This window comes from Dendropsophus ebraccatus, chromosome 8 (genome assembly GCF_027789765.1).
Source record: "Dendropsophus ebraccatus isolate aDenEbr1 chromosome 8, aDenEbr1.pat, whole genome shotgun sequence".
Lineage (NCBI taxonomy): Eukaryota > Metazoa > Chordata > Amphibia > Anura > Hylidae > Dendropsophus > Dendropsophus ebraccatus.
Window position 1 is genome coordinate 79,611,916 of NC_091461.1, and position 24,447 is coordinate 79,636,362.

General features: G+C 43.5%; 1 protein-coding gene across 1 annotated transcript in view; it reads right to left on the reverse strand.

Moving 5' to 3' along the window:
* Positions 1–3,922: 3,922 nt before the first annotated feature.
* Positions 3,923–24,447, reverse strand: part of LOC138798685 (pulmonary surfactant-associated protein A-like) — a 39,470-nt gene continuing 18,945 nt past the window's right edge. The window contains exons 5-6 of the mRNA XM_069979227.1: positions 24,265–24,351; positions 3,923–4,489 (exon numbers count right to left, since the gene is read on the reverse strand). Of these exons, the coding sequence (XP_069835328.1) occupies positions 4,116–4,489; positions 24,265–24,351 (461 nt within the window). The 3' untranslated portion in view covers positions 3,923–4,115. The remainder of the gene's footprint in view (positions 4,490–24,264; positions 24,352–24,447) is intronic.

Sequence of the window (24,447 nt, forward strand, 5' to 3'; positions counted from 1 at the left end):
GACATCTTCTTTCTTTAGCTAAGCTACAAGTGTGCCAGGCTCTGCCTCTTTAGAGATGGAGACACTGAATCAATGGCTGCAACAGGGACATCACTGCAGCCGCTGATTGGCTGAGATGACAAGGTGGGTAATTAACCCCTTTACTTGTTGGGATGTGTACATTGTGACATCAATGTGACCCCCATGGGGTTAAGTGAGGATGGCATGCATCCTCACTTAACCCTCTGGGGGCCTCATTGTTCAATCTGGCATGCACAGGGTTAAAGGGGTATTCCCCCCAAAATTATTTTTGCATTAATACGTTGCCCACCCGTAGATTTCCATCTTTCCAATATAAAGTTTTTTGTTTTTTTTTCCTTTTCTTTTTGTTTTTCAGAATGTCAGATAAAACATGATTTATTTTTTTCCTTTTTTTTTTTTTCTTTTTTAAGTTTTAATTATCTTTTATTTAACTTCAGTATAACAATACAACCATATATATTTAAAATCAATTAGAAAGCATACCACAGGTTAATTCATCCATACCCTCCCCGCCCCCCCATCCCAATCCCACCACTCCCCTTTTAATCAATATTCACAAACAAATTTAACCTCCCCCCCTCAAGGGGTGTCCCACCCGATATCCGTCCTTTCCAATATACTCCTTCTGCGAAACCTTATCTCTCCCCCCCCTTATCACTATACTCTAGGAGAATCTTAGAATTTTTATCCCCATCTTCTACTCTTCTACTCTTCTACTTAGACGAGCATCCGGGGGTCACCCCTTTCGGGTTACAAACTTCTTAACCCCTTATCATCCCAACTCAATAATACTTTCATATCTATATACATATATATATATATATATATATATATATATATATATATATATATATATATATATATTCAAAGGGGGGAAGAGAAGAAGAAGAAGAAGAGAAAAAAAAAAAAAAACCTCCCTATCTTCTAGTAACCTTACCCCGAAGTCTCTCAAATTTCTTAACACAACCCTCCCATTCTTCGATCACCGGTCCCTTGGGGGCAAACCATCTTCTAGCAACTAATAATCTGGCATAGAATAGATACCTAATGATTTTCCCTTTAACCTTCTCCTTCACCTTGATATTAGAGGTATCCCCCAAAACCCCCAACCCAATCGACTGTTGTAAATCCAGCCCCACCTTCCCCGAGGTTCTAACAAAAACTTGTTCCCAGAAAGTACTCAATTCCCCACACTCCCACATCATGTGACCAAACCCCGCCTGCCCTACCCCACATCTAGGACAATTATCCTCTTTCCTCCTTTTAATTCTGGCCAACAAGACGGGGGTGTAGTACAGGCGATGTATGATATTAAACTGTATCACCCTATGATTACCAACGGGAGAGACTTTCTTCAAATTTCCACATATCGTAGACCATTGGCCTTCCCCAAGTTCCCCTATCTCTGCTTCCCATTTCTGTCTACTATTTATCGTACACATACTCACATCCACTAAGCTTTTATAAATCCTGGAAATACATTTTTTTGAAAAGGGCTCCCTTCTAATTTTATCTATCATGGGACTATTCCCAATTTTAAGCTTCCCAACCAACCCCATACCCTGAAGAGCATGTCTCAGCCTTACATACTCAAACCAATCATTCTGACTCACCCTAAATTCATTCATTAGCCTACCCCAACTTTTCATCCCATTCACATCCCAAACATCCTCGACACAAACAATTCCACCTTCTTTCAAACCTTTTAGTATCCCTATTTTTTTAACTTCACCAAGATAACTATTTTCCCACAGGGGAGCAAAACCTAAAAAACCATCTATTCCAAACACCTTTTTCACCTCCTTCCACACTCTAACCAGTAATACCACCATACTACATTCTTTCCATTCATTCTCTTCCAACCATCCAGATTCCAACACACAAAAAATATCCCTCTCCTCCCCATCTTTACTCATCCCTAACAACTTAAAAAACATACTGCTCTCCCACTTCAACAGCCAAAACACTTGCGAAGCCAAAAAGTACTTACTCATATCAGGAACATTCAAACCCCCTCTCTCTAGCGGGGCACATAACCCTTCTAACTTCATCCTGATTCTCTTCCGTCCCCAAATTAAAGAGTTGAACAAAGCCCTAATTCTCTTAAACAACCTATTCTCTATCCATATAGGAGAAGCACAAAAAATATATAAAAACTTAGGCAAACAGATGGATTTTAAGAGAACTATTCTGTCAGCTCTAGAGATAGGGAGAGATTGCCACATATTAATTTTTTTCTCCATCTCTATTACACAACGTGTGGTGTTAAGGGTGTGAAATTCATCCAGTCTCCTTGAGACACGTATTCCCAAATACATAAAACTCCCCCCCTCTTCCAAAACCCGTAACAAAGGAAAAGATAGCTGACTTCCCCGTTCCAGCGGCATCAACACCGATTTTGTCCAATTAATTTTCAACCCTGAAAATTTACCTACTTTTTTTACCAAGTTCATCACTATTGGTATGGAAATAGCCGGGTCTTTAAGAAACAATAATAGATCATCAGCGTATAGGGAGATTTTATCTCCATCCTCCTCTTTCCAATATAAAGTTAGTATGGATTCTGCACAGTTTTGCTGTTATCCAGCTGCATTCACCTCCAGGGATTGCATAGAATCATCAGACCTCAGTCCACACCGACACGCTCCCTGCTCCGTCGCCCCCAACTCAGCTCTGCTACGCCGTCGCCCCCAACTCAGCTCTGCTACGCCGTCGCCCCCAACTCAGCTCTGCTACGCCGTCATCCCCAACTCAGCTCTGCTACGCCGCCATCCCCAACTCATCTCTGCTACAATGTGACCCCCAACTCAGCTCTGCTACAACGTCTCTTCCAACTCACCTTTGCTACACGGACACCGCCATCTCAGCTCTGCTACACTGGCATCATCTCCTTCATTGTCTCAGCTTTGCTACTTCACCATCATCAGGCAGAAGCATTGCATGATGGGAAATGTAGTTTCCTATCTTGGATATAGATTGGCTTTTAGAAAAACTTGTAACTCAGGAACGGCAGCAGCTAGAAAGACGGGAGACGGCTCAAAATACTCAGGGAGACTTGGTGAGTAAGGCCAGGTTTGGGAGCATTTCATTGTTTTAGCTCTTGGGGGGAGTACCCCTTTAAGTGCGGATGCCATGCATCCTCACTTAAACCGTTGTGTGGCAGACTGTAAGCAGCAACTGCGAAAATATTGGTATGCAGAGGATTGAGTCAGATTCTGTGGACTACGTTGATGACTGCCTTTTTTTTTTTTTTTTTTAAATAAGATGGTCAACGGGAGGTGTTATTTTTAGAATAAAAGATTTTTCTCTATTGTGTGGTGTTTTACTTTTATTTTATTACAGGTTTAGTAGTGGAAGCTGTGTAATAGACCGCATCCATTACTAAGTCAGTTCCCAGTGTTAGCAGCAACAGGGCCCAGTTTCGGCAGCAACAGCAGCAACCTAGTAGTACCAGGGTGGGAAGGGCCATTTTTTTGCCCTCCCAAGCCTAATAATACCAGCCTGCTACAGCCCAAACAAGAACGCCAATTTTGACTACTGGTACCTGGCTCTTTCCAGTACCCCTGGTGCATATTGGGGGGTTAGTGATAGCCGTTTTTTACTGGCTAACACTAGGCGCCAACTTAGTAATGGATGCCATCTATCAGATAACTTCCACTACTAAGCCTGTAAAAAAATAAAAAAAAACACCACACAATAGAGAAAATCTTATCATACGGGCCTACCCCCGACATACTACCTCATCTTGCCTTTGAGGTACATGAATTAGGAAGGGGTATAAGTGATATTCAAGGGATAACCTACGGTTGAATTAGGCATGACTATTTCATGGGGTGGCTTCTACAGGTCACTTGCAGTTGCACACTGTTGTGGATTTAAGGCAGCCTTCATGTAGAAAAATGTTTGCTTTATATAGCAACAAAAAAAAAAAAAGTTTAAAACAAGAACTGTCTAAATTGTTAGAAAAAAATTGGATTTTCTTTTTATTATATAGCCCAGACCAAAAGTAAAATGTCATCATCCTCCACCATCACACATATTATAGCCACGTTTTTACTCTTAGTTATTTTTGTAACATTTACTGTAGGTTGCTGTTAAAATTCACATATGACCAATCTGTTTTCTTGACAAGATTTATCATTCCACTTCCCATCTGAGAACATTTCAACACAGTCTTCTTCTCCTGTTTGATTCGGTTCTCCGCGATTCCAGTTTAAATAAGTAATTGGTTTTCCATCTGGGTAACGAAAAGTGCCTTCTGTTTGAATGTCAGTAATTCCCAGGAATGGAGGCACTTTGTAAAACTGTGTAATGTGTAAAACAGCTTGGTTCTCTTCCATATTTCTTGGTGAAGCTAAATGACCTCCAGCCTTCTGGCATAATGCTTTTAACTGATCATAAGGTAATACTTCCCCATTTGTAACAAATGTTTTTTCACCAGATGAGGCACCTCTAGCAAATAGTAAGGCTGAAATAAATCAAATAAAATGCTCAGAATATTTACTAATTAATGTCATGTTTTAAAATTCTAAAACTGTCTCTAAATTCTCTAAAATAAAAAAAAATAAAAAAAATGTAATTACTATACACCAAGCAATGCAGATTTTTTCACAAAAATGTCTGTTACTACTTCATTTACCTTAATGGGGTTTGGATGAATTGATTTACATACTGAATAACTAACTCCTATAACAAAAACATTGGGCAGCAAAGCATCAACGGAATAGTAAGGCTTGGTTCATATTGCAGTCTGTATTTTTCATTCATTTATGCAAAAAAATGGATGGAAAAAAACGGATGCATTCTTTTTGATCCGTTTTTCCACAGACTTCCATTATAAAAAAAAATAAAAGAATGAAAATGGGGATTAAAACCCATCTGTTTTTTAGCGTACACAAAAACGTCATTTACATTTTAGTGTATCCCTAAGAAAAGAGAGGAAAAAAGAATACTTCTGTCAATATTATATGGGGTATCTGTGGTGTCATATATAAATGCAGAGATGGAACAAGGCATTTTGGTGCTCTGGGCAGATAAGTTTAAGGCTATGTTCACATGCCTATAACACTGATCAATGCTATGCCTATGGCATAGCATTGTACAGTGTCTGCAATCTAAGTATTGCAGGTAAAAGTCCCCCAAGGGAACTTTAAAAAAAGCCCCTTCCCCAATAAAAGTTAAAATCACCCCCCTTTCCCATTATATAAAAAAACATTGTGTGTAATTGTCCAATCTATTAAAATATAACAATCATCATCAACATCATCAGAAAGCGCCAGGATTACCAATTTTTTGTTACATTATACATAAAAAATGTATTAAAAAGTGATCAAAACGTTCGAGCTACACAAATATGGTATTACTAGAAACTAGAGATCATGGCGCAATAAATAATTCCCCATACCCCTATAGGTGAAAAACTAAAACTGTTATAAGCGTCACAATAGGGCCACTTTATTAAGAATTAATTGCAAAAAAAAAAAGGATTTAATAAAAAATATATATATATAACATTAGAGAATCTGTGTAAACCCGCATATGATTGTGTTTGGGCTGACCTATAGAATAATGGTATCATGTCGCTTTTACCATATAGTGCATTACATAGACACAAAAAAAAAACAAAAGTTACCATATTGAATTCTTTTTTACGATTTCAACAATTTATATCTTCATCAATAATATTTTTGGGGGTTCCATCATACATGTTATGGTAGAATGAAAGACGCAATTACAAAGTACAACTACTCCTGAAAAAAACAAGACCTGTAGATAGAAAAATGAAATTGCTATAGCTCTTAAAAGGGGAGAAGGAAAAAACGAATACACAAAAATGAAAATTTGCGTGGTCCACTGGGTCATTTTGGGCTTGGTCCTCAAAGGGTTAAGCAGTTAAAACCATGAAAAACGCAATTCATACAATGTTTATGTATGTTGAGAAATACATGTAACCGAAACCATGCTCCCCCACACTCCCCAAGATAGGGCATCTTCAGGTTTAGTGCCTAGGGCAGCAGAAGCTGTTAAAGTTACTCTGTACCTACAATCTGACCCCTCCAAACCACTTGTATCTTTGGATAGCTGCTTTTAAATCAAGATCTGTCCTGGGGTCCGTTCGGCAGGTGATGCAGTTATTGTCCTAAAAAACAACTTTTAAACTGACAGCCCTGTGCCCAATGGCCGGGGCTTAGAATATCTGTGCCCTAACTTTGCACCACCCCTCCGTCCCTCCTCCCCACCCTCTTCATCATTAGGAATGCCACTGGAACTCTCCTACTCTTTCTATCTGACCCGGATGCCTCCCTACCCAGAGCCCTACAACTTATCGATACATTTAGTACTTATTTTGGTTTATTGATGAATTGGACTAAGTCCTTTCTTTTATATATGCACACATCAAGGCTCCCTCTCCTGAATACCTCCATAGAGGGCCTCTCCATAGTTCACCAATTTCGTTATCTTGGAATCCAAATCAGTTCTAATCCCTCAGACATGGTAACTATAAATGTAGACCCCTTGCTTGGATACTTTAGTGACAAATTTAATATAATATGAAGTACCCTCCCTCTTTCTGTTGCTGGCAGAATAAATCTGACTAAGATGGTAGTCCTTCCCAAATGCCTGTGTGTCCTCCAGTACATATTTGTCCCCATCCCCAAAGCCTTTTTAACCCCTTAAGGACCGGGGCAATTTAGATTTTTGCGTTTGTTTTTTCCTCCTTGTGCATAACAGGCCATAGCAGTTGCATTTTTTTTAACCTAGAAACCCACATGAGCCCTTATTTTTTGCCTCACTAATTGTACTTTGCAATGACAGGCTGAATTTTTGCATAAAGTACACTGCGAAACCAGAAAAAAATTCAATGTGTGGTGAAATAAAAAAAAAAACACATTTTGTGTATTTAGTGGATATGTGTTTTTACACCGTTAGCCCTGGGGTAAAACTGACTTGTTATATATGTTCCTCAAGTCGTTATGCAATTTAGCATTTTGGGATTTTTTTGTGCTTACGCCGTTTACCATGCGAGATCAGGAATGTGATTAATTAATAGTTCGGGCGATTACACACGCGGCGATAGCAAACATGTTTATTTATTTATTTATTTATTTACTTTTATTAATAACATGGGAAAAGGGGGGTGATTCAGACTTTTATTAGGGGAGGGGACTTTTTACTAATAATACAACTTTTTTTTAACTTTTACATTTATACTAGAAGCCCCCCTGGGGGACTTCTAGTAAAAGTGCACTGATCTTTCATAGAGATCTCTGCAGCATAGATATGCTGCAGAGATCCATGAGATAGGCACTCGTTTACTTCCAGCTGCTGCAGCAGGAAGTAAACGAGTACCAAGTCGGGACCAGCGCCATTACGGCTCTGACACCCGGCCGGCACAGACACGGGGATCGCTCCTCCGGAACAACGTCCCGGAGGAGCGATCTCCCCACTAGACACCACAGATGATGCTGCGTCCGGTAATCGGATGCAGCTGTCAACTTTGACAGCTGCATCCGATTACTGTATTAGCGGGCACGGTCCGATCGCCGTGCCCGCTAATACAGTAATCGGATGCAGCTGTCAAAGTTGACAGCTGCATCCGATTACCGGACGCATCGGCATCCCGCGGTCCCGGGCTACAAGCGGCACCTGGGACCGCCACGGTTCAGAGCGCGGTCACCGCGCGGCCCCTCTCTGAACGTCCTTAACGACCACAGGGTGTAAATATACGCCCGCGGTCATTAAGGGGTTAAAACCATATAATATAACCATATTGTTTGTTTTATATGGGGTGCATCCAGATCTAAGCTACAATTAGCTAAATTGCAGAGGCCTAAGGATTTAGCTAGTTTTGCGGTCCCTGATCTCTACCTGTATTATTTGGCAGGCCAACTAAAACACCTCGCTAGTTGGATAGATACAGAACCTATAAATGGATCGGAAGGTCATCTTCTTGATTACTCCAGACAGCCCTCCTTGTGGTTGGTGTTAGTGGCTGATGGAGTCCCTAATAGACAATTACTGCCCATTCATAGAATTGCCTGACAGGTGTGGCAAGCAGCAGCTGTTATATCCAGGTACACAGATATCCCGGCTAAGTCCTCTCTATGGCATAATAGCTCCTTCCCTCACCTACTCACTTTTCATGATGCTGCATACTGGTAAAGGACGGGTATTTGCAGCGTAACACAACTTTATAAAAAATATTATTGTCTCTTTTGACACACAAAAATATGAATATTTCCTTCCCACTTACCATTTTTATAAATACTTGCAACTGAGACATTCTTTACTAACACAATTTGGTCCTCAAGATCACCCCATCTCTGTATATCCGCTCATAGGATTCCTACGATCGCAAGGCCCTAGAGGCCTGATATCTTCTATATACTCCCATCTTATTCGCCTAAAAGCAGCCTCTACACCTCTCCCAGCGTTACACAGATGGCTAGAGCATATCCCACCATGTCCGATGAGACTTATGCCGTCATGCTGGAATCTCACCTAAAAGTTTCACCCTCAGTAAATAACAAGCTTGCACAACTATACATCATACACCAAAGCAATGTGATTCCAATAAGGCTACACCGCATGGGTAGGATCCCTGCTTCACTGTGTCCGAAGTGTCAGACAGAGCCAGCTGATTTTTGGCATATGATATGGGCCTGCCCTTGCTTACAATCTTTCTGGAAAGATGTAGCAAATACCCTCAGAACCATGTGTCCCATGCAAGTGCCCTTTGATCCTCCTTTGTGCCTCTTTGGTTCTTTAAGTGAGGAGGTGTGGTTCCATCACAACATCATCTTTCTACGTGAGACCCTTTTTCTTGCCCGCAAAGCCATAGCCATGCGATGGATTAATAGGAGACCGCCCTATAAACATGGTCAATACTGCTGTATCATTTGAGCGTTTAGTCTTTAAACATAGAGGTTGTCCCGCTAAATTTGGGAAAGTATGGGACTCCTGGTGCAAATCCCCCTCACTCATCTCCAAAAGGTGAAATCCCTATTAATGATTAAAGCTGCATGTTGTGATTGTAAAACACCTGACTTCGTTGTTATTCTAATATGTAATTTTTCAGGTTGTACTGATATTCTGAGATGGATAGTATCAACATTTTATTGGATGATATCCTGGACGCTATACATGGATAAGTTCAACAGAATAGACATTATTGTTCTCTATACTGTGAAAGTTCCTGTGATGGATATATTGTGTGAATTTGTATCCATGATATTTTTACTGTGTATCTCCTAATAAAAACGAGTAAAAAAAAAAAGGAATGCCACTGGAATATTTTCTCCTGTCTGAACATTGCACAGGCGCCTTAACGATCCAGCCCATGTGCCGGGCTGACACAGGTGGGGAATAGGAGACAATCTGCCTGGAGCATTCCTAATGATGAGGAGGGCGGGGAGGAGGGACAGAGAGGGTGTGCCAGCCTAATGCATACACAATCTAAGCCCCGGACGTTGGGCATGGGTCTGCCAGTTTAAAAGTAGTTTTTTAGGACAATAACTGCATCACCTGCCGAACGGACCCCAGGACAGATCTTGGATTAAAAGCAGCTATCCGAAGGTACAAGCGGTTTGGGGGGGGGGGGGGAGGGTCAGATTGTGGGTACAGAGTAGATTTAATACGGCCCTGGCTACACACTGTCTCCCTCTCTAGCTCCAAGCAGCATCTGAAAACGAATCTCAAATCTACTATTCTATTACTGCAAAGGTGTCATGGTTTAGCCAGCCAATGAATGCAGATTAGTGATGAACGAGTACTAAAATGCTAATGCTAATATTTCCTGATGCTCGGGTCCTCTTTTCGAGTAACGAACCCCATTGAAGTCAATGGGAGACTCACTGTAAATACAAATGTGAACAGTGCTCCATAGTGTGATTTCCACAGTAAAAACTAGTGCGAGAGAAATTGGAGACTCTCACCTGAATGAGTTGTGTAAATGCAAGGCACAACTCTCAGCAATGGTATGTAGGTAAATGAACCGCAGCCACTCCCAGGAACCAAACTAGTTACTCAAAGCAACAGATACCTCCACTCCAAACCTTGGATGACATCGGGCGCAGGTCCAAGATAAGCGATAAAAGTAGTTATAAAAGATTATTTATTAAAACACAACGCGTTTCAATGGGAGACTCAAGCATTTTTGCAGGGGACCCAAGCTCGGCAGCATGCATGGATGCCTCTGAGGCTGCCTAATTGCACCATTATGCCAAATTCTGGGCAACAGCCTGGTGGTCAACCTTAAGACAATAGTGCTGACCCCAACACCAAGATGGGCAAGGCACATGCAACCAAGGTCAATAGCCTGAAGGTCACTTTGAAGGTCAAAGGCCTTGGAGAGTGTTCCCCTGCCAGTGCCTGACAAGCTGAAAGCTCCCTTCCTCCCACCCTTTATAACTTGTCTTTTTAATTTACTAGACTGACCAGGGCTGGGGCATGACACCCCCTAAATACTTTAGAAGTTGGGGTAATTTTCCCAGTATCATGTCACTCACAACTTCTCCCCACCGCTTCTGTTCTGGCGACCGAATTAAAAAAAAAAAAAATTATTTATATATTTTCGAAATTTGAATTATAATTTGATTTTAAGTTTGAATTAAAATTTGAGTTTGAATTCGAATTAGTTTTAATTTAGAGTTTGAAGTTTGATTTTTTAATTTATTTGTTTATTTGTTGTTTATTTGTAAATTTATTTTATTAAGTTTGTATCCAGCAATAACATGGTATGAAATTGGACAATCATCCAATAAAAATAGCCGGATTATGGCTTGATTTCACCTTACACTCTCATGCAGAGGCAAAATCATTGGAGGTATGAACAAAGAAATAACAATACAGTCTTATCAAGAGGCCCCGGAATTCAAATGAATACACTTTTGGGCTATGTTCAGACTACGGATGAGACCGGCCGTTCCGTGACTCCGGCCGGGTCACGGAACGGCCGGTCTCAGCCCGGATCATCATCAGAGCTTCCCATAGCACAGAGTGAAGCAAGCGTCCGGAGCCGCTCGCTTCACTGTGTGAACGGCCAGGTCCTTCTGCGGACGGAATTCATTGAATTCCGTCCGCAAATAATGGACCTGTCAGTTGTTTGCGGCGCTGCATGGGAACCGGACGAAGCGTATACGATGTTCCACCCCACACATCTACGGTTGTAGTTCTGCGGCGAGAACTACGGCCGTAGATTTACGTAGTGTGAACATAGCCTTAATCTTTTAAAGAGTATCAAAGAGAGGGCAAATGCGGTAGTAGTAGGTGGACTTTTTCCACTATTTTCACTGTGTGTTCCTTTTAGCTGTGGCATGTACCTTGGAGATACAATAGATGACCTGACAGCCCTGCAAAATAGCATTTGAAATGAAGTCGATTTGAGTTGAAAATTTAAATTGAAGATTAAAAAAACAGCCCATAAAGTAGCCTTTACCAAGCTGCTGACTACTGCCTTTAAAACAGCTACGAAATGAAAGGACGGCAGAGGACACTCGCAAGTCATCCACTAATTATATGGTTCGAAATGGACAACACAAGGATCCTAAATTAGGATCCACCATTTTCACTGTCTGTTCCTTTTAGCTGTGGTGTGTATCTTGGAGATACAATAGATGACCTGACAGCCCTGCAAAATAGCACTTGACTTGAAGTTGATTTGATTTGAAATTTAAAATCGAAGATTAAAAAAACAGGCCATAAAGTGGCCTTTACCGGCCTTTAGATGAGGCAGGTGTGGAACCTCTCAAAAATTATGCCTGACAGCATGGCGGTGAGAACTCAGTGAACAAGGTAGATGAGGCAGGCATGGAACCTCTCAAAAATTATGCATGACGCAGCATTGCGGTAAGAACAAGGTGGATAAGGCAGCCTTTCAGCTTCTGCACCTAGGCCTGTTGATATTGATTCACTCATACTCTGTTCCTCGGCAGGAATGAGAGTGGAAAAGTTCCGCTTGTACCGAGGGTCCAGGAGGGTGAACAGCCATGAATAGGTGTTGTCAAAAATTTTTTTAACCTGAGGGTCACGGGAAAGACAGCCTAACATAAAGTCAGCCATGTGCGCCAGGGTCCCAACACGCAAGAATTCCCTCTCCTTAATAACTTGACTCTCAATTTAATCCTTCTCCACCAATCCCTTCTCTGCAGGTCATACACGCTCAACAGCTAAGAATTCAGCATGGGTACCCTGGGTGGTGGATAAGTTACTGATCACATTATCCGCTATCAACGTCATCACCTGTTTACACTGCTGCGGTTTCAATAGAGGTGTACCCTGAGACCCCGTAAGTTGCGAGAATAAGCTAGGGAGTGAATGTCTGTGGTGTGCCACTGCTCCCTCTTCAAGGGGTGCTGTGTCACCCTGCCAAGAACCATGGTCTCTGCCCACTGCATCGCAAGAAAGCAAACCCTGCAGACTGGCTGCAGATGTCAAAAGATACTGGTCACACTAGTTTTTGGAGGCTTTCGTATAGAGTCTGTGTGTAAGTGGTGCTTTATGGTCTATGGCACCTGTTACACAGGACAATGAGCAGTGAGGTTGGATATGGCTGAACTTAAAAAGGAAGCAACCCTGCAGACTGGCTGCAGATGAGAAAAAATACTGGTCACACTAGTTTTTGGAGGTTGTCGTAAAGAGTCTGTGTGTAAGTGGTGCTTTATGGTGTATGGCACCTGTTACACAGGACAATGAGCAGTGAGGTTGGATATGGCTGCACTAACAAAAGAAAGCAACCCTGTAGACTAGCTGCAGATGACAAAAGATACTGGTCAGACTAGTTTTTGGAGGTTGTCGTATAGTCTGTGTGTAAGTGGTGCTTTATGGTGTATAGCACCTCTTACACAGGACAATGAGCAGTGAGGTTCTATGCAGCTGTACTACAAATCACAGCAATACAATGTACAACAGCAGCAGCACCAGCCACAAAAAAAAAATAATAGTACTGAGGACTTCTTTGGGGTCTTTATGCACCACCTGCTGTCCACTTTCTGCCAGCAGTTGATCACCACAGTGTGCAGCTAAGATCTTGGGAGTTGCACTGCAAGTCCCAGCCAGCAGTCAGGAGTACTCAAACAAAAAAAAAAAGATTTTAAGCCCTTACAAGGGCTGTTGGGTTCTTTCTCTAGTATCTTTAGGAATGCTAATTCCCTCCCTAACGCTCTTCCTGACAATCAGCAGCCCTCTCCCTATGCTCATAGAGCATGCATGTGAGGCGACCAACGCCGGCCCAGATTTTTATATGCCCGGGTCATCGGATCTGGCCAACCAATAGCTGCTATCGACATGGATGGGTCCCACGTCATCGCACGATGTACCAAATAGTCTCCTGCATGTTGATTGGCTGAGAAATTGCGCCCAAACTTACAGGAAAAGGATGATGCAATTTTCTCATGTATCGCATGAAGCATGCTCGCTCATTGCTAATGCAGATGCTTTTTTTTCACTGCCTGTGTGCCCCTAGTGCCTTTCCCACCCCCTCTGCATAGTTATTGGTAAAAAAAAAACACCAGGGAAGGTGGGAATACTCGAATAGTGTACCACTCGATCGAATACATACTCAATCGAGTAGTACTCGCTCATCTCTATTTAGTAGGTATCCCCCAAAAAATTTTATTTGCTTTATAATAACAAACAGAAAAACACTTTGTTTTTCTAAACGAAACTGTGCATTGTCAGGTTCTGACTCCTATAACTATAACTTTTTTTTTCCACCTACTGAAAACTACCTTTTTTCTGTCATCTGCAGTTTTAATTGGTGCCACAATTTTATGTAATATTTTTTCTAATTACTTTTTATTCTTTCATTTTCTGAAATGAGACGTGACAAAAAATCAGTAATGTTGGACCTTGGTGGTTTTTGGCATTTATGCAGGAACAGAAATTTATTATTCTATTATTTTATTAGTTTATTATTTCAGACAATTTTTTTTTTTTTAGTGTGTGTACTTTTTTATTTGAAAAATGTAAAACATTTATTTTACTTTCATTTGATTACATTACACTGATCTATTAGATTAGAGATTTGCTGGTACAGCGTGCCACAAGCCGAATGTACCAACATATCAGTCATGGCAACTGTCATTACTGGTAAGCACCCTGCAATTACATCCCCAATGACAACCGTCAAAACTGTTTAGACGCCACTATCTCTAACATTAGTCAAAGTGATGTTGGTCATTACCGACAGGTCTCAGCTACACATACAAGGCAGCGCCCACCAGATATGGCACATCATATTACCAGGCCCCTTGATGGGCCCCTAAACAGATAAAGGGCCTCCTTCTTTAGCAGCTTCAGGAGGACATATAGTCTCCCAGCAGTGCTGCACACACCTGTCACCTGGTCACTCACTGCCTCTATATAATAACCTAGGGTTTCATCTTATTATATAGAGGCAGGGAGTGACCAGGGTGACAGGCAGAAGCATGCAGTGTGCAGAATCAGCGCAGCCCCTCTCTTCTCCCTTGAGACCCTCCCCCACCTCCTCCTGTCAGGCTGCCTCCATCTGCTGTCTGTGTTGCTGCTAGCAGTGGAGATTCAGGAGTGGGGAGGGTGAGGCGCTTCAGCCTGCACAGTGTGGCCTTGAAGCAGCGATGAAAAAGGTCTGACAGCATGTGAGCTGCGCCTGGAGCTTTCATGTACAAGAGGTTAATATGTGTGTGTGCATCAGGGGCTGATTAACTTCACAATAGGCCCCGGGCTGTTCACCAAGACTGGGCCCCCCAACCCACTGTAACTATGGCCGCACTAGCATGGTGTTCATAGAACGGCATTGATGATTTGTAAAAAAGCAGCAATTTTTTTGCAAAATTCATGGCAGAATTGTATCCAGGAGACAATACACCACTGAAAGTATAAAGTCTTTTAGGATGGCCATGGGCCCCCCAGGAGCTCAGGGCCCCGGGCTACCGCCCGAAACGGGCCTATTATAATCCGTTACTAGTGTGCAGTATAGTGTCACTGTAATTATAACTTTCAAAATCTAAATAAACAGTATATGTGAAATAAAGCAAGTTTGTACTTATATCACATCTACTGTTTATTTAGTTTTTAAAAGTTTTAGCAACAGGTAAACTTTATGTATGTGAGTTTGTTTGTGTGTATGTATGTATGTATGTATGTATGTATGGTGTGTGTGTGTGTGTGTGTGTATATGATGATGCATGATGTGTGTATGTACGCATATAGGTAATGTACATTTCTTTATATCTGTGTATGATGTGTGTATTGTGCATATTTGTATGTGATATCTATGTACATATTACAATCATTGCACTCATTTGTAATTCCCCCTCCCATACCTAAATCTGCTGGGGCTTCTCATTGTCAATTAAGCAAGGATGGAAGAGAGAGGAGACATTCCAGCTTTCAGCTATTTAGGAGCTTAGAGAAGCCTCTTTGACTCTTTGCACCAGAGAATAAAAGCATTTTCTATGCTATGGAAGCACAGACAAATATATTTAAGGTAACATGTGTCTTCTGTATCTAACAGCTATCTAATTGTGTCAGTTTGGAACATGAATTACAGCTGACAGTTTCCCTTTACAGTGACCCTGTCACCCCCTTTCTGTGTGAGAACTTCTCTACACAGCTGTTAATCCTAAATTCAGCATTTTTCAATCATTTATTTAAAATAGATTTCTTGGTGCTTGGTCCAGTAAAAAATGCTTTTTATCATTGGTTCTGTAGGCCCCACCCCTCCAAGACGTCATTGCCATTTAGGTCCCTCTTCCTCAGCGGCCATTGGAATGGGTTGGCATAGAAATCTAGGGCCCACGCCCTCTAGGTCAGCCCATTCCAATGGACACTGAAGGGGATCTAAACAACAATGACGTCAGAGAGGGTCGGGGCCTATGGAGCTTATCTGGGCGGGGCCAAGTGGAGCTGTAGCTGTGAAGGCCCGCCCAGGTAGCACACTCCACCAACGATAAAAAAAAGCATTTTTTTATGGACCCAGCATAAAGAAATCTATAAAAAAGTAATGTATGAAAACTGCAGAATTTAGGCTTCTGTGTAGAGAAGTCTTCATACAGAAACTAACAATGACAGGCAGACAGTGGGGTGCAGGAAGATGATAAGGAAAGTATATTTACTAGTCCCAGTCTCCCTGTAGCGCCTCTCTCTCAGGTCTCTCCCAGAGCCAGATTCTATGTATGTCATGGCCCTGACATCTCATGCTGCAATGCAGGGCTGTTTCTAGTGGCCGCCCCGCCCACCCCATCATCTGCACCTCCACCCAACAAATTATCTGCCCATATTGCCATCACCCCGCCTGGGACCACGCTCAGCCGCTCAGCACCGGCGAGGCCGCCCCCGCACATATCTTCTCCCTCCAACAGGCCCAATGACCTGATATCACTGCGCCTGCAGGAGGGTAAAGATGTGTGTGAGGGGCAGCGGCGGCCTGCTCCTCGCTATAATAAGGTGAGTATAAAGTTGTTGGGTTTTTGTGTGTGTGTGTTTGGCAATCAAGGGGAGTATTACTATGGGGGCAGCACAGGGGGGATTATTACTATGGGGGGAGCACAGGGGGGATTATTACTATGGGGGAGTATTACTATGGGGCAGAGCACAGGGGGTTATTACTATATGGACAAAGCATGGGTGAATTATTAATATGGGGAGGAGCACAGGGAGGTTATTACTATGGGGGAGCACAGGGCCGATTTTTACTATGGGGCAGCACAGTGGGGAATTATTACTATGGGGGAGCACAGGGGGGGGCTTATCACTATGGTGGGGAGCACAGGGGGGATTATTACTATGGGGACTGCACAAGTGGGATTATTACTATGGGGGAGTATTACTATTGGGCAGAGCACAGGGGGTTATTACTATATGAACAAAGCATGGGTGAATTATTGCTATGGGGAGGAGCACAGGGAGGTTATTACTATGGGGGAGCACAGGGCCGAATATTACTATGGGGCAGAGCACAGGGGGGATTATTGCTATGGGGAAGCACAGGGAGGATTATTACTATTGGTGGGAGCACAGGGGGGCACTATTACTATGGGCTATGGGGGGAGCACAGGGGGGATTATTACTATGGGGGAGCACAGGGGGGATTATTACTATGGGGGAGCACATGGGAAATTATTTCTGTGGGGACTGCACAGGTGGGATTATTACTATGGGGACTTCATAGAGGAGATTATTACTGTATGTGAACAAACCATGGGGGGATTATTACTGTGGGGCGGAGCACAGAGGAGATTATTACTATCGGGACTGCACAGGGGGGATTATTACTATGGGGGCAGCCCAGGGGGGATTATAACTATGGGGGAGCAAGGAGGGATGATAACTATGGGGACTGCACAGGGAGGATTTTTACTGTGAGGACTGCACAGGGAGAATTATTACTATGGGGACTGCACAGGTGGGATTATACTATGGGGACAGCATAGGGGGGATTATTACTGTGGGGACTTTCCAGGGGGATTATTACTATAGGGACAGCACAGGAGGGATTATTATTGTGGGGACAGCACAGGGGGATTATTACTATGAGGACTACACAGGGGAAATTATTACTATGGGAAACACACAGGAGGGATTCTTACTATGGGGATAGAGCACAGGGGGGATTATTACTATGGGGATAGAGCACTGGGGGGATTATTACTATGAAGGTGCAGCACAAAGGGATTATTACTATGGGGACAGCACAGTTGGATTATTATTATGGGGGGAGCACAGGGGGCATTACTACTATGGGGGCTGTACAGGAGGGATTATTACTATGGGGATAGAGCACAGGGGGATTATTACTATGGGGGTGCAGCACAGGGGGGATTATTACTATGGGGACAGTATAGGGGGATTATTACTATGGGGCAGAGCACTGGGGGATATTACTATGGTGGAAGAGCACAGGGGGACGTTATTACTATATGGGGGCACAGCAGGGGATTCTATATACAGGGGGCAACCCACATACCTACTGACTTTACTGCACAAGACACACACAAAAGTTTAGTTGTAAAAGTGTGTAGCCTAAGATGCATGTCTGGCAGGTTCACAAGAGATGAATTGTAGCTGTAAGAAATCATCATGGTGGTCTGGGCCAGAAAGAGAGGAAAAGTAAAGTGAGGCCTCAGATCAAAAAAGACGTCATCTGTGAATCACTGAATGACTTTTCTTTTTTTTTTTTTTTTGGGAGGGGGGGAGATTCGCCCTGTAGTCAAAATTTCCTAGAAACAGCCCTGCTGCAATGACACGGACTGGCTGATGGATTGCCCGCTCAGCCAGTCACTGACAGTGTCTCCCACCCCAGTCACTAAATGGCTGACCAGGCGAACCATGAGCCTTGTGTCGTTGCATTATGCTGTTTGCATATTGCATAGAGTGACTAACAAGTTATTGTACTAGCAGTGAGCTAGCATTGCTGGTCACATACACAGCTCTGTGCAAAGTCACTATATTAATGTGAAAGGTTTGGTGTTGGTTATCTCTAGTGTATAAAGGGTGAGCCCCTAGAACCAAATTCCCAAGGTACCCAGCACTGCATACAGCTTTATGACATATCATTATCGATTAGGAAAGGGTTAAAAATGTCTCTAATCTGCTAACTGAAATGTTGTACTAGTAATAGTATGACAAGAGTACACTACTGTGTCAATGTTTTCTGGTGCACGGTACTTAACCCCTTCAAGACTAAGCCTATTTTGGCCTTAATGACCAGGCTCATTTTTCAAAATCTGACCTGTCTCACTTTATGCGCTCATAGCTCAGTGATGCTTTAACGTATGCTAGCGATTCTGAGATTGTTTTTTCGTCACATATGGCACTTTATATTAGTGGCAAAACTTGGTCTCTACTTTGTGTGTTTTTTGTGAAAAACATTAAAATATCATGAAAAATTAAAAAAATTAGCATTTTATGAACTTTGAAATTCTCTGCTTCTAAAAAAAGAAAGTCGTAGCACATAAAATAGTTACTAAGTCACATTACCGATGTGTCCTCTTTATTCTGGCTTCATTTCATAAACATATTTTACTTTTTTAGGGTGTTACGGGGCTTAGAAATTTATCAGCAAATTACCACATTTTTGTGAAAGTTTCCAAAACTGATTTTTTTAGGGACCAGTTCTTTTTTTAAGTTGATTTAGGAGGCTTGTATACTGGAAACCCCCATAAGTGACCCCATTTTGGAAACTACACACCTTAAAGAATTAATCTAGGGGTATAATGAGCATTTTAACCCTACAGGGGCTGGAGCAAAGTATTCACCATTAGGCTGGGTTCACACTAAGTATATTTCAGTCAGTATTGTGGTCCTCATATTTCAACCAAAACCAGGAGTGGATTGAAAACACAGAAAGGATCTGTTCACACAATGTTGAAATTGAGTGGATGGCCGCCATTTAATGGCAAATATTTGCTGTTATTTTAAAACAACGGCTGTTATATTGAAATAATGGCCGTTATTTACCGTTATATGGCGGCCATCCACTCAATTTCACCATTGTGTGAACAGATCCTTTCTGTGTTTTCAATCCACTCCTGGTTTTGGTTGCAATATGAGGACCACAATACTGACTGAAATATACGTAGTGTGAACCCAGCTTAGGCCGTAAAAAAAATGGAAAATTTAAATTTTCCAATAATATATACGTTTAGATTCAAGTTTCTCATTTTAAAAAGGAACATGAGAGAAAAAGCACCCCAAAATTTGTAACGCAGGTTCTCATGAGTACAACGGTACCCCATATGTGGGCATAAACCACTGTATGGGCATACAGCGGGGCTCAGAAGGAAGGGAGCGCCAATAAGCTTTTCCAATGCAGATTTTGCTGAAGAAGTTTCTGAGCACCAGGTGCATTTGCAGAGCCCCTGTAGTGGCAGCAGAATAGAACCCGCCCAAACGTCACCCCATTTTGGAAAGTACACCCCTCAAAGAATTAATCTTGGGGTAGGATGAGCATTTTGACCCCACAGGTATTAGAGGAAAGTATTCAAAATTAGACAGTAAAAATTAAAAACTCGAATTTTTCCAATAATATGTTCGCTTAGTTTAAAATTTCTCAATTTCACGAGGAACAAGAGAAAAAATTACCCCAAAATGTATAACGCAGGTTCTCCTGAATACAACGGTACCCCATATGTGGGCATAAACCACTGCATGGGCACACAGCGGGGCTCAGAAGGAAGGGAGCGCCAATTAGCTTTTTCAATGCAGATTTTACTGTAGAAGTTTCTGAGCGCCAGGTGCGTTTGCAGTGCCCCTGTAGTGCCAGCGGAGTAAAATCCCTCCATAAGTCACCCCATTTTGGAAAGTACACCCCTCAGAGAATTCATCTTGGGGTAAGATGAGCATTTTGACCCCACAGGTATTAGAGGAAAGTATTCAAAATTAGACAGTAAAAAGGAAAAACTCGAATTTTTCAAATAATATGTTCTTTTAGTTTGAAATTTCTCAATTTCACAAGGAACAAGAAAAAAAAAGTACCCCAAAATCTGTAACGCAGGTTCTCCTGAGTAGAACGGTACCCCATATGTTGGCATAAACCACTGTATGGGCACACAGCCGGGCTCAGAAGGAAGGGAGCGCCAATTAGCATTTTCAGTGCAGATTTTTCTGAAGAGGTTTCTGAGAGCCAGGTGCGTTTGCAGTGCCCTTGTAGTGTCAGCGGAGTGAACCCCCCCCCCCATAAGACACCCCATTTTGGAAAGTGCACCCCTCAAAGAATTCATCTTGGTGTGTGGTGAGCATTTTGACCCCACAGGTATTGGAGGAAAGTATTCAAAATTGGCCAGTAAAAATGAAAAACTCGAATTTTTCTAATAATATGTTCATTCAGTTTGAAATTTCAAAATTTCACAAGGAACAGAAGAAAAAATGTACCCTGAAATCTGTAACGCAGGTTCTCCTGAGTAGAACAGTACCCCATACGTGGGCATAAACCACTGTATGGGCACACAGCAGGGCTCGGAAGGGAAAGAGCGCCAATTTGCTGGAGCAAAACCGCAGCTAGTAACAGTTATTAGAATAGCGCAGTTACTAAAATACAATAAAGAAAATGAGATTACAGGTAAAGTGGGGTGGTTACAGACAGTATGGGGTGGTTCCGGGTAATCTGGAGGTGGTTACGGGCAACCTGGGGTGGTTACGGGTAATCTGGGGTGGATACGGACAACCTGGGGTGGTTACGGTGAACATGGGGTGGTTACGGGTAATCTGGGGTGGATACGGACAACCTGGGGTGGTTACGGTGAACATGGGGTGGTCACAGGCAACCTGGGGTGGTTACGGGGAACGTGGCATGCATACGGACAACCTGCTGTGGTTACAGACAACCTGCTGTGGTTACAAACAACCTGCTGTGGTTACAGACAATCTGGGGTGGATATGGTCAACATGGGGTGGTCACAGGCAACCTGGGGTGGTTACGGGCAACGTGGGGTGGATACGGACAACCTGCTGTGGTTACAGGCAACCTGGGGTGGTTACGGGCAACGTGGCGTGGATACGGACAACCTGGGGTGGTTACAGACAACCTGGGGTGGTTACAGGCAACCTGACGTGGATACGGACAACCTGGGGTGGTTACAGGCAACCTGGGGTGGTTACAGGCAACCTGGGGTGGTTACAGGCAACCTGACAAGGATACGGACAACCGGCTGTGGTTACAGACAACCTGGGGTGATCACAGGCAACCTGACGTGGATACGGACAACCTTGGGTGGTTACAGGCAACCTGGGGTGGTTACAGGCAACCTGGGGTGGTTACAGGCAACCTGGGGTGTTTACAGGCAACCTGACGTGGATACGGACAACCTGCTGTGGTTACAGACAACCTGGGGTGGTTACAGGCAACCTGGGGTGGTTACAGGCAACCTGGGGTGGTTACAGGCAACGTGGCGTGGATACGGACAACCTGCTGTGGTTACAGGCAACCTGGGGTGGTTACAGGCAACCTGACATGGATACGGACAACCTGGGGTGGTTACAGGCAACCTGGGGTGGTTACAGGCAACCTGACGTGGATACGGACAACCTGGGGTGGTTACAGGCAACCTGGGGTGTTTACAGGCAACCTGACGTGGATACGGACAACCTGCTGTGGTTACAGACAACCTGCTGTGGTTACAGGCAATCTAGGGTGGTTACAGGCAACCTGCTGTGGTTACGGTAGACATGAGGTGGTTACGGGCAACGTGGGGTGGTTACGGACAATCTGGGGTGGTTACGGGCAATCTGGGGTGGTTACGGATAAACTGAAGTGCTCATAGGTAATCTGAGGTGGGTACCTGTAATCTGGCATGGTTACGGGCAATCTGGAGGGGGTCATTGGCAATTTGGGGTGGTCAGTGGCAAGGTGCGGTGGTCAGAGGCGACCTGCGATGGTTGCATGCAATCTGGGGGGGGTTACATGTAATCTGCCATGATTACGGCAACCTGCGGTGGTTAGGGCAACCTGGGGGGGTTACAGACAATCTAGATTTGTTACGGATGAACTGAAGTGCTTATAGGTAATCTGGGGTGGGTACATGTAATTTGGGGTGATTACGGACAATCTGGAGGGGGTCACGGGTAACGTGCGGTGGTTACGGGCAACGTGCGGTGGTTACGGGCAACGTGCGGTGGTTACGGGCAACGTGCGGTGGTTACAGGCAACGTGCGGTGGTTACAGGCAACGTGCGGTGGTTATGGGCAACGTGCGGTGGTTACGTGTAATCTGGGGGGTTATGTGCAATCTGACGTGATTACGGACAACCTGGGGGGGTTACGGGCAACCTGCGGTAGTTACGGGTAATCTGGGGGGGGGTTAGGGGTAATTTAGGAGTAAACTGCAATTATTACTATAATAAAAAGTGTGTTTTATTTTTTTGTGTGTTTGTCACTTTTTGTACTTTATACATTCATTTTCACTGTATTACTATGATTACTGTGATATTTTCCATCACAGTAATCATAGTTCAGTGACAGAGACCAAATTGGTCTCTGTCACTTTAAATTTTCAGAGTTGGCTGGTTGTGGAGCGCATGCGCACTTCATAACCAGCCAGGACGTTGAGGAGGAAGGAGCTCCAGGATCAGGTAACGTATTAGGGGTAGGGGGGTGACTGGGGGGGTGGGGGGCGACTTAGGGGACGGACCCTGACACTTTTTATCCCCTGTCACCAATCATTGATGGTGACAGGGGATAAAAAGTGCATCCCTGCACTGTGAACAGGCGATCGGCGGTATATAGTATATACCGCCGATCGCCTTTTCCGGGACCCCACAGAGAGGTCCCCGATCACTGCCCCATGCTCTCCGCTACCTCAGGTGGCGGAGAGCATGGGGTTTTAATTCATTTTTACATTTCCATCGCTGTGAACAGATATACTCTATTCACAGCGATGGCGGAGGCCATCTTGGATCCGATGGCCGCCGGGGGAGGGGGATTAGTGACTGGCTACTAGGAGGGGGGGGCTGATCTGGGGTCTGATTCACCTATTTCATCTGAATGAAAAGCACTGCAGCGCCGGCCCATTAGTGACCGCCGTATCGGTGGTCACTAAGGGGTTAACTGCCGGGATCCGGGCACGGCACGGATCTCGGCAGTTGCGGCGGGTGCCCGGCTATCACTGTCAGCCGGGCCCCGCCGGGGATGACAGGAGTGCAGCTCCTGCGCCCCTGTCATCCTGTGGACGTACCGGCACGTCCATCTGCAGGAACTGTATGCAGATTTAGACGTGCCGGTACGTCCATATGCTGCAAGGGGTTAATGATTATTTGTCTTGTAACTTCTGATATATCCAATAAAGAAAAGCTTTTCACTCACATTTTGTCGTTCTGTTTTCTATTTATTCTTGGATATTCTTGGATATCGCTGTGACGCGGCGTTTCGGGGTCGCCCCCTTACTCACGCATGAGTAAGGGGGCGACCCCGAAACGTCGCGTCACAGCTGCAAGGAACGCCCACTCCGGTTTATGCACGCTTGAGAGAGCCCACGCTACCATTGTGAAATAAAGCAACTGAAAATATCCAAGGATAAATAGAAAACAGAACGACAAAATGTGAGTGAAAAGCTTTTCTTTATTGGATATATCAGAAGTTACAAGACAAATAATCATTAAGTACCGTGCACCAGAAAACATTGACATAGACGTATACTAACAGGCAAGTGGCAGCCTGAATTACTGGGAGCACATTGTTTCATATATACCGGTGAGAGAGATATACATGTGATTGTGAACGTCGTTCACACAGATACATTTTTCCTTGATAAGAGTACACTACTGATCAAACCTTTTGTCCTTGTTAATATGCTGCGCTGTAATTTATCCAACCTTGCTTCAAGGGATGATAATCTGCTTTGGATAGTTGAAAGCATTGCTGAAAAAGAAGATGCAAACTACGTTTATTTTTCCGTTAATATCTTTAGATACACCTCCTATGGGTTATCACAAGATCAACTAGATTTGCATTTCC